Consider the following 12,096-nt stretch of genomic DNA (forward strand, 5'->3'; position numbering starts at 1 on the left):
GGAAACTGGCTTAAAATACCGAGATAATGTAATCAGTCGCACACACGCAGAGAGGAACGTGCGTATGGCTTGAGTTCGCTGATATCACTATTGCGATATGAGCGAAGCTGGACGATTTTCAAAAAACAACACAAAGAAAGTACTAAAGAAAACAACAATTCGTTTTACATTAGGCCACATACAGGTAACTTCTCAAATACAGAAAACACCAACATCGTGTCTTAGTAGGTCGTTGGGCCAGCACGAGCCTCCAGAATAGCTTCAATGGGCCTTGGCATAGATTCTACAAGTGTCTGGAACTCTATTGGAGGGGTGAGACCCCATTCTCCCACGATAAATTCCATAATTTTGTGTTTTGTTGAAGCTCTAGAATCTCCCATAATTGTTCAATTGAGTTGAGATTTCTGGTGGGTGGGTGAGTGACACGCACGCACGCGCACACACTTTATACCCCATGTGCTCCTTTGAGACACGTCTTTCAAAGTCACTGAGATCTCTTCTAGCCATGGTACCCAAAATAATGGGCAACTGGGCATTTTTATATATGACCCTAAGCAAGATGGGATTTTAATTGCTTAATTAACTCTGTGTGTAAGCACCTGCTTTCAATACACTTTGTATCCCTCATTTGCTGGTGTTTCCTTTATGTTTGCAGTTACCTGTATATCTATAACACTTACCCCCGAATACAGGTGAGAGAGAGAGAACACATTGAATAATTCTGATAATAATCCTAAACACCACAGTAATGGGAAAAAAATACTATCTCAAAATGAGTGTAATAAATCAGACAGATAAACTGTGTATGGCAGCCCAGACTCACTAATAAGAAACTCAAGGCGAGCTGATTGAATCATTCCCTAAGGGATGTAACTTGTTCATCAGTAAACCACATACAGTATGCTGACTTTAGGAGTGTCAGAGGTAAAACCTCTCCCTCCCTGATTAGCGCCTGTTTGCCTGGGGCCAGAGCCTGATAACGACAGAGTCCTGGGCCTGCTCACAATACTAAACACATTTCGTAAAGAGGGCCCAGAGAATTAACAGTTTTATCACACTGTACTCACCATCCCAAAGGTCAAAATTATTGATTTGCCATTGTGTCATTAGACTGGAAATGGCTTGGGTGTGGGGCAAATCTTTACAGAGGAGTTTTAACAAATATAATGTTTTAACAGGAAGGACAACGATGTACAAGTCAGACACAATGTCAATGATGATGGCAAATGTTCAGAGTTTGGTGGTTGTGCGTGCCTTGATATGATGGGGTTTAATGAGGTCAAGTCTATCCCTCCCCTGAGGATCCCCTGTTGAGATTCACAGGATACATCCCGCCAGTGATCTCCATCATGGTGAGGTTCCTGGTCTCAGACATGTTGTACCACCCAAACACCCCAGACAGCAAACAGTAGTACTCCAACTTCTCCTGTGTATGAACATACTGTGAGTGCATGTGTATGACATCAGCTGCCACGGTCCCACTTAACAAATAAGAGTCCCAATACCTATGTAATTATGGGTTAATTACAATCTAGGTACACCCTGTCACATAATAGTTACAGTACCACTGTTATACCTGTTTGTGTATGTGACAAGGTATGAGAGCGAGGTTGATGTGCTCACCACTATGAGGTGGATGAACAGCACCAGCCAACTGAGGGTGCGCCAATGGTGAAGGCTGCGGACTTGAACGACTGGTTGGTGGAGAAGAAGGTGAAGATGAGAACTATACTGCAGTAAGGGATCCAGGAGATTTGGATCTGAACAACAAATGACAAACGGTGTGGCTTATTGATGAGCCACTGATGTTGCCACCTATTGTAAAAGATTGATGTAACCCAGTGATAATATATAGGGACATTCTGTGGCATTATGAATGAATGACATTCATTCATAATGAGCATTGTTCCATTCATGGAAAAGATGTCACCCGTGATGACAGAGCAGTGTGTTGCTTATAAAGTGTGACTTACCTGCAGGTAGAGTAACCCAGAAGACCCTGGGTAACTGCCATGCATAGGTAATCCCTGTAGAGGAGCAGCCTTTTTCCTGTGCTATCAATGGTGAACGTGCATTAGGATGGCAGATATGGCGTCATTGTTTTAGCACTATACATTGAGTTTTTAAACTACGGTGCGCAACATGGTTCCATGTGCCAAGAAATCAGCACAATCGACTGTGAAGCTAAAATTGGGATCATGTATACTATGCAATTGAACATACAAATAAAGAGCAATGGAAAGCATTGTACAATATGGCAAACTTAGCGAAAAGAGGAATTTGTGTTGAGTGCATGGGGCTGCCATCTGTATGCACCTCTGATATTACCATCACCTGTCATACCAATCAGTGTCAAGTAGTTACGGTAGAAGTTTCACTGTCGACTCCAGATAAATGACACGCCACGGGGGGGGGGGGGGGGGGGGGGGGGCACTCTTAGTACATACAGCGCCTTTAGAAATTATTCCACATTTTGTTGTGTCACAGCCTGAATTCAAAATGTATAAAACATGCATTTATTTTGTCACCCATTTATACAAAATACAGCATAATGACAAAGTGAAAGTGTTTTTATAAATTTCTGCACATTTATTGAAAATAAAATACAGAAATATCTCATTCAGATAAGTATTCACACCCCTGAGTCAATACATGTTAATTACCTTTGTCAGTCTTCCGGAGTAAAAATTCTTCAAGCTCTGTGAAGTTGGTTGTTGAGCATTGGCCATTGTCTGTTGGACTGCAGACCAAACAGGATTTTGCCTGTGCTTAGCTCTATTCAGTTCCTTTTTATCAGAAAAAAACTCCCTAGTCCTTGCTGATGACAAGCATACCCATAACATGATGCAGCCACCACCATGTTTGAAATTATGAAGAGTGGTACTCAGTGATGTGCTGTGTTGGATTTGCCCAAAACATAACGCTTCGTATTCAGGACATAAAGTGAATTCCTTTGCCACATTTTTTTGCAGTTTTACTTCAGTGCCTTATTGCAAACAGGATGCATGTTTTGGATAATCTTTATTCTGTACAGGCTTCCTTAATTCCACTCTGTCATTTAGGTTAATATTGTGGAGTAACTACAATGTTAGTGATCCATCCTCAGTTTTCTCCCTCCACAGCCATTAAACTCTAACTTTTAAAGCCACCTTCGACCTTATGGTGAAGTCCCTGACCGGTTTCCTTGTTCTCGGTACCCTTGTTTGTTAGGCATTGGAAAACCTCCCTGGTCTTTGTGGTTAAATCTCTGTTTGAAAATCACTGCTCGACTGAAAGACCTTACAGATAATTGTATCCTGAACTTATTTAGGCTTGCCATAACAAAGGGGTTGAATACTTATTGACTCAAAACATTTCAGCTTTTCATTTTCTATTAATTTGTAAACATTTCTAAAAACATAATTCCACTTTGACATTATTGGGTATTATGTGTAGGCCAATGACAAAATCTCAATTTAATCAATTTAAAATTCAGGCTGTAACGCAACAAAATGTGGGAAAAGTCGAGGGGTGTGAATACTTTAACGCACTGTAGTTACAGGCTTGATAACATGTAAGCTTTGTCAAACCCCTCCTTTTAAAGGTCAACCAAAACATGAAGAATGGTCATTTTCATTTCACAGTGTTCATAGTTCATCAATGTTAATATAGGGTTAATTAGGGTTAGTGGTGAGGGATGTGTGAAATAGGACTCACACAGGCCACAGAGGTGGAAATCTCACACAGACCGGTTCCCAAGGCAACATGGCGCAACTGGTGGGTGGGGATCCTTGCCATATGGAACACGTCAAATTAGTAAAGGCACATCTGAAGAGGAGCAGAATGACAAAGTTCATCACTCAGTCAATCAGACTTACTGTATCTAATTGAAAAAAAACGTACGATTCTAGGCAGGCTTTGATCAGAAAATGACATGACCATGCCATTCTACATTTGTATACCCTTTTGCTCACTCTAAACACACTGATCTCATGGATAATCTTCCTGCATCAACTCACAGCATTGAAGGTGACGAGGACGGTGAGGAGTTGCCAGCGTACGGCCTGGTCCACCACAGTGTGGCTGCGGAACCCCTTCAGGGAGGCGTTCTCCACCAGCATCTCTCCACCTCCACACTGTGGTCTCTGCTGCCCCACAGCCTGCGGATGGCTACAGAGGGGAAAGGCCAAATAAGATACACAGGTGGAAAAGGACATAAAGACAGCTAAGTCAGGCATAATGATAATGGTGAGGATGACTATGATAACACTAATTGCAAGTACATTTTTGGTGAGGTAGTTTTCCTTAGGCAACCTGTTACCTGTCCATATTCCTCAGAGAGCTCCACCCAGGTACTTACCTTTCTCACAGCCCTGGTGGTCGCCCCGGTCCAGCAGCAGGTATCGGGGTGACTCTGGGAGGAGGGGCAGGGTGGCAGGCTAGAGCAGGGCGGTCGCACCACTGAAGCACAGCAACCACTGCCACCTGTCCTCTGTCCCCAATAACTCACTGCAAGGACAGAAGGCTATCACATGGCATCACATAGTGTTCGTTCACCACAGGTTAAACTGATATAAGCATCCCTGACCGACACACTAGAACCAGACAGCTCACCTGATCCCCAGAAGCTGACCTGAGAACTTCCCCATAGACACAAAGGTGGCTACAGACACAAACCACCATTCCTCACAGTCTTTAACGGGTACATTACATCACCACATTGGGTGGAGACTGAGGCTAACACCTGCAGCACACACTGGAAAGGACAAACCATATCACAGACACGATTTGGCAGCATAATTCCTCTAGTGAGATATTAAAAGACAGGTATAAAGATGACCTTGTTTTGTGGCCTACAGTAAAATAGTATCAATTCATAAGATGAAAATCAGCTGACCTGCATTAACGCCGTAGAGGAAATGTCCAACCATGATCATCACAAAGGACATGGCCGTTTTGCTCAATAGCATCATCACAGCACTGCCAATGACAAACAGGTTGTTCAATAACAGGCATCTCTTTTTGGAAAGTGTGGTGGACAAAATCGTCATAATTAATGTTCTACAACATCAAATAGTAACCACACCTTCAAATAAACAGAGGCCTCTGGAGGCCCCAGATGCAGATGATGAAGGACCAGATAAGTTACTTCCCACTGCTCTTAGGAGATCCTATGCCGCTGCCGGCATGTGGTGTTCACCAGCTCCTTTATGAACTGCAGTAACACCAAGAGGGTGTCTGTGACGCTATGGAGGTTGGGTCAGTCAAACATTTATGGTTCTCAAACCATTTCTCATTTTCATTGGCATGTATCCAACTGAAATTGTTAGTTTGTTGAGAAAAAAAAGTTATTCAGAGCCATTACACTCATTTCCAAAACAATAAGGTAACAATAACTGCACTTGTTTTGCAAAGCCACATTTATCTGTTAATACTGACGTGGTCTACTCTTGACATTTTAATACTTTTGATGTGGATTTACAGTACTCACAGAATTGAGGACAGGCCAGATACACAAAAGTATGTGGACACCTGCTTGTCGAACATCTCATTCCAAAATCATGGTCATTAATATGGAGTTGGTCCCCCCTTTGCTACTATAACAGCCTCCACAAGAGCATTAGTGAGGTCGGGCACTGACGTTGGGCGATTAGACCTTGCTCGAGGTCGGCTTCACAATTCATCCCAAAGGCGTTCGAAGGGGTTGAGATCAGGTGTTCTGTGCAGGCCAGTCAGGCAGGTTCTTCCACGCGGATCTCAACAAACCATTTGGACCTCGCTTTATGCACAGGGGCATTATCATGCTGAAACAGGAAAGGGCCTTGCCCAAAATATTGCCACAAAGTTGGAAGATTGTCATTGTATGCTATAGCGTTAAGGTTTTCCTTCACTGGAATAAAGGGGCCTATAGCCCAAGCCATGAAAAACAGCCCCAGACCATTATTCCTCCTCCACCAAATTTTACATATGACACTGTCTAGGCATGTGACATGTATGTAGCTAGTCCCTAGTTCAACGCAATGTCTTGAACGAGGGCAAATGTGACATCCAAAATAAAGATGCCTAACTGAAACTGGTGAAATGTTAACTTATACAGCTAAAATTAGTAACCAAAAGGATCAAACATCAAATCAAACACACAGTGCCCTTATAAAAACAAATGCACATCCTTGTAGGGAAGAATAAGATACAACTTAATATGTGCATCAAGTGGTACCTGGAAAATGATTCTTACACATTGCACACAATTGACATTAATATAATAACTGATCCAAAAAATATGTTTAACTATTATTTTAAAAAATATATTTATTGCCTTTCTACCTATATAAAACATGGTTGTTATGGACAAAGTCACACTGATCATCACATTGATGATCCAATTCAAATGAGCTAATAATACACACTTTGAATTTAAAAATAAGTTGCATGAATGAAACTACGTTCAAATACTAACCTCCACCCACCCCAAACAATTATTCTTCACTAGGTACATATATATGTTTTGAGCCACAACCACTATTCTCAATATAATTATTTGTTGTATTTTCACCCCTCCCTAGGTCAATATGACAGATGTTATAGCCGATCATGCTAGAGACAGAGGACAACTCAATATATTCAGATCAAGCTCAGTGACAACCCCCCTTTCTCCATCTCTGCTCCTTTCACAGCAGGACGTAGCGTGTGATACCTCCCCCTCGCTGTTCTCGCAGACGCTGGCAGTGACGCAGCATGCTGAGGATGCTCTGGAAGCGCTTGTCCACCTTCATCTTAGTGAACTCTTTAATATCAGCCTCTACAATGAAAAACAGACCTGTAGGGAACACAGAGGAGTAGTGTGATAGTTTGTTTCCATTAGTATGCAGGTTGTCATAACAATGCCATCTGGGTTAGAGAAGATAATGGCCCTTGTTTAGAGACAATTACTCAATGCAATGACCAACCTTGTTGTGTGTCAAAAGACAGCAAAACAGAGAGCCTTCTTTAGAACAGAGTAGTTTGACTGAGGTACCTTTCGTGTCCTTGTTCTCTTCCTCCTTAAATCGCTGATGAAGCTTGCGTGTGGCATTATTAAGGGTTTTTGCTGGCTGGTTCAAGATCTTGTACTTCCCTGTTACGGCTGTGTTAATGCTTTCCACAGCAGTGTTTAGCTGTTCATATGTCAAACGGCCTTTCATGTACCTAGAGAGAGAGAGAGAGAGTTACAGAGGAAAGATATCTTACAATAACAATAAAGAAAAAAAAACTTTTCAATAAATAAAGCTACATTGCAGTATGTGGATATAGTGCTGCTGAGGAAGACTCACTGAGGGATGGTATCAAACTCTGGGCTGGTGATGAATTCCATCTCTCTGATCTGGTTTTTGGAGGTTTTCCTGGTGTGAACCTGCTGGACTGCCTGCACATTCACAGGTCCACTCTGACCCACAGACCCTATTCCACTGGGATATCAAAGGAGGGGCAAAATAGAGGACAACACATTTACTTGGTTTGTACTCAGTAGCTTCTCCTCTGGGCTCCCAAGTGGCGCAGCAGTCTAAGGCACTGCATCTCAGTGTTAGAGGCGTCACTACAGATGCTGGTTCGATTCCAGCCTGTATCACAACCGGCTGTGATTGGGAGTCCCATAGGGCGGCGCACAACTGGCCCAGCGTCGTAATGGTTTGGCCGTCATTGTAAATAAGATATTTTCTTAACTGACTTGCCTAGTTAAATAAAATAAAAAATGACATCCTCCAACACACACACACACTCCTTACTGGACTGCTGGCTGTCCCTTCCTGGGCATGTGTGTGGGCATGTTGTCCCTAAGGTTCTTTCCATCCTGCACATCCTCCTCAAAGAATCCCTCTAGTTCCTGTGAAACAAAAAACAAATTTTACACTGACATACAGTACAAATAGCATACTTAAAGATATTGCAATCCAGACAAGCTAAAAGGACCCATCTAAAAATGTATTGTGAAGAATGCATGAAATACCTTTAAATGCTTCAGTAGGTCTTTTTGGCGGCCAACACTTTTCTCAAACTGGTCAAGGAGTCCATCTATTGCAAGGATATCTTGTCCTATCTTCCCTAGAATGACACGCTTGTCTTGATCTTTTGCTGAAAATAGGGAATAATTCATGATAAGTTTAAATTAAATATGCAAAACCATTGAGTTCCTGTTAGCTGAAACAGTGTTTAAATATATATATATATATATATATATATATATATATATATATATATATATACACACACACACACATCTCAGTTCATCATACCAATTGTCCGCAGCTCCAAGACACGTCTTGTGGATGAAATCCTGTCATTCAAGTGCAGGGTTATATCCTCAAGCTCACAATGACTCATATTGCTGAAAAAGAAAATGGGAAAAGGCCCAGCTGTTCAATAAAATGAAAAAAGGCACAGGCTGGAAGACTTCCTGCTGTTCTGTCAACGTTCATTTTGACATTTGAATCTTGAAGAATGCCTTAGCCTAAATGCCTCATGGGCTTATTAAATGTCTTCCACTATCATAACCCAAAATATAACGGTTCATTACCCCATTGTTTTTTTTGTTGTCGCTTGATGTCTTATGTCTCAAAAAACAAAGCTTCAGGAAAACAATGCCTTTCTAAAGACGTTACAAGTAACAGTTGCCAATTAAGAACGTATTTGAAGCTTTACAACATTCTTACAGTTGTTAGTTATATGTAAAGTTTTTTTTGGGGGGGGGGGGGGGACTAGCTAGGAAGTGGAAATACATAGTCAACCTCATACTGTCAATCCTATCTAGCTCAATATATGAATTTTGAGAGTAGCTGGCTGCATTCAACCACATTGAGTTCAATCATGAACACTTACTGACAATTACGGCTGCTTCGCGTGATGTATTGTTGTCTCTACCTTCTTGCCCTGTGCCAAATAATGTTTGTACCATGTTTTGTGCTGCTACAATACTATGTTGTTGTCTTATCCTATCTAGCTCAATATATGAATTTTGAGAGTAGCTGGCTGCATTCAACCACATTGAGTTCAATCATGAACACTTACTGACAATTACGGCTGCTTCGCGTGATGTATTGTTGTCTCTACCTTCTTGCCCTGTGCCAAATAATGTTTGTACCATGTTTTGTGCTGCTACAATACTATGTTGTTGTCTTATGTCTTTACGTATATAACATAGTGTTGTCTCTTGTCGTGATGCGTGTTTTGTCCTATTATTTTATTTTATTTTTGAACCCCTGCCACCGTCCCTGCAGGATGCCTTTTGGTAGACCGTCATTTTAAATAAGAATTTGTTGTTAACTGACTTTCCTAGTTAAATAAAGGTTAAATAATATATATATTTTTTAAATGTAGTCACAACGATGGCTAGCTAAGTTAGCTAACGTTAACTATCTAGATAGTTAGCTAGCTTATCTGAATCCACACTGGCTCAACCGCCCAGTTAGTCAAAAACATGTTAAAAATCCAAGTAACACTGAGAGTAACTTACCTAAAGTTATCAACTGTAGTTGACTGAGTGTTTCCAAGATAGCTAATGTTCTGTTCTTCAACCTCCCTCACGCGGGCTAGATTCGAATCTTACCGCTGTGTTCAGAATGATCACTGCTGCAACGCAGCTGCGCAGCCAACCAGACGGAATGCCCTGCCAATATTTAAAACAGTAACATTTCCTCAGCCTCATGGCAACATTTGTAGAACAGCATGAGACTGGCTATACATCTGCAAATGGTCTCCCTGCCCCATAGCAACATTTGGAGAATTGCAGTAATTGTTTTCCTAAAACAAAATGTTTTTGGAAAATGTTTGTAATAATTGACAGGGGGCTGCAGCCATGGCTCTGAATAGCATGATAAATCAACAACCGTGAGGACCCCTCCAGACGAATAGATAAAGCCCCAGTGATGCCTTCGGAAGAAGGAAAAGACGGCGGAAGTGTATGTTGAGCTCGAATGAAGCAGACCATCGAGCTCCAGTGGCAAGAAAAAGTATGTGAACCCTTTGGAATTACCTGGATTTCTGCATAAATTGGTCATAAAATTTCATCTGAACTTAATCTAAGTCACAACAATAGACAAACAGTCTGCTTAAACTAATAAACAATTATACGTTTTCATGTCTTTATTGAACACACCGTGTAAACATTCAGTGTAGGGTGGGAAAAGTATGTGAACCCTTGGATTTAATAACTGGTTGACCCTCCTTTGGCAGCAATAAACTCAACCAACCGTTTTCTGTAGTTGCGGATCAGATCTGCACAACGGTCAGGAGGATCTCTATACTTTGCTCCGTTCATCTTTCCCTTGATCCTGACTAGTCTCCCAGTCCCTGTCGCTGAAAAACATCCCCACAGCATGATGCTGCCACCCCCATGCTTCACCATAGGGATGGTGACAGGTTTCCTCCAGACGTGAATCTTGGACTTCAGGCCAAAGTGTTCAATCTTGGTTTCATCAGACCACAGAATCTTGTTTCTCATGGTCTGCGAGTCTTTAGGTACCTTTTGGCAAACTCCAAGCGGGCTGTCATGTGCCTTTTACTGAGGAGTGGTTTCCTTCTGTCCACTCTACCATAAAGGCCTGATTGGTGGAGTGCTGCAGAGATGGTGTCTTTCTGGAAAGTTCTCCCATCTCCACAGAGGAACTCTAGAGCTCTGTCAGTGACCATCAGGTTCTTGGTCACCTCCCTGAAGAAAGCCCTTCTCCCCCGATTGCTCAGTTTGGCCGGGCAACCAGCTCTAGGAAGAGTATTGGTGGTTCCAAACTTCTTCCATTTAAGAATGATAGAGGGCACTGTGTTCTTGGGGACTTTCCATGCTACAGAAATGTATTGGTACCCTTCCCCAGTCCTGTGTCTTGACACAATCCTGTATCTGAGCTCTACGGACAATTCCTTCGACCTCATGGCTTGGTTTTTACACTGACATAGAAACATCAAGAATGATCAATGGAAACAGGATGCACCTGAGCTCAATTTCGAGGCTCATAGCAAAGGGTCTGAATACTTATGTAAATAAGGTATCTGTTTTCAATTTAATTAATTTGGTAAAATTTCTAAAAAAAACTGTTTTCCCTTTCATTATGGGGTATTGTGTGTAGATTGCTGAGGATTTGTTTTTATTTCATCAATATTATAAGGCTGTAACATAACATTTGAAAAGTCAAGGGGTCTGAATACTTTCCCAAGGCACTGTTGTGGGAAACCTGTTTTGAGGTGTTAAATGGTGAAGTATGCGCTGGGAAAAGTGGAGTCTATCAGAGTGACCAGGATTGGTCTTATTTTGATTCATTGTATTTCTTAAGAACAGTGGAAGATTGCAGTGAGCCTCAAAATAATCCTTACATCCAAAGAAGTGTTGTGTTTTGAACTTCGGAGTAGCGCACCCGTCAAATGACTCATCTCAGGGGTGACGACAGATATTCAGGTTGAATACCTGAAGAACATTCCTGGTGTGGTTGGTGCCCGTCGTCAGACACGTTGGGTCAATGGAGAAAAATAATTGAGTCTGTCGGTCTGGTTGTTTTTTGATGAAGAGCAAATACCTACGCATGTGAAGCTTGGTTATGTAAGATACGCCGTAAGAGCTTTCGTTCCCAAATCACTGTAGTGTAAGAATTGTAAAGGATTTGTCCATGTTTTAATTGTGGGCAGACGGACAGAGTATATTGAAGAACAGTGTGTAGAAGGACGACGGTGTTTGTGGTGGGGATCATGATCCCGAGTTCCTATGTGCCCTGTAAACGTGAAGGAGATTGAGGTGGCAAAAGTTTGAGCGGTCAATCGAATCTCCTATGCGATGGCAGTTAAAAAAAATTGAGAAAACAAGTGATGCCAGTGAAGATATGGTAGTGGATGCACCACAGCCTGTGGTTAATGTTTGCTGCCAGTCAAAAGACACCGTGTGTTAAAAAGGTGGATTTTGAGGAATTCGTTGCCATAGTTATAAACTGTACGGCACAATCCTCAATGAAGTCTAAGAAACGTTGTGGCTGCGGCAGAAAACCTTTTGGGACTTAAGTATTTTATCTGAAGACTTGCAAGGGGTACTGGCTCTGGAAGACCCATCCTCCCAAGTTACCCTTAAGCCTGTGTAGGGATCAGATCTGTTTTATTTTTTCACAG

General features: G+C 41.8%; 1 protein-coding gene across 1 annotated transcript; it reads right to left on the bottom strand.

The window, feature by feature from the left end:
• Positions 1–6,262: 6,262 nt before the first annotated feature.
• ska1 (spindle and kinetochore associated complex subunit 1) lies at positions 6,263–9,607 on the bottom strand. Its single transcript, XM_036977372.2, has 7 exons — positions 9,467–9,607; positions 8,250–8,341; positions 7,964–8,088; positions 7,743–7,840; positions 7,290–7,424; positions 6,995–7,164; positions 6,263–6,796 (listed from the first exon to the last, which is right to left on the bottom strand). The coding sequence occupies exons 2-7, from the start codon at positions 8,335–8,337 to the stop codon at positions 6,648–6,650; spliced, it is 765 nt and encodes a 254-aa protein (XP_036833267.1). The 5' UTR covers positions 8,338–8,341; positions 9,467–9,607; the 3' UTR covers positions 6,263–6,647.
• Positions 9,608–12,096: the final 2,489 nt, after the last annotated feature.

The sequence above is a fragment of the Oncorhynchus mykiss genome, chromosome 5 (assembly GCF_057628025.1).
Source record: "Oncorhynchus mykiss isolate SJ-2025 chromosome 5, ASM5762802v1, whole genome shotgun sequence".
Classification (NCBI taxonomy): Eukaryota; Metazoa; Chordata; class Actinopteri; order Salmoniformes; family Salmonidae; genus Oncorhynchus; species Oncorhynchus mykiss.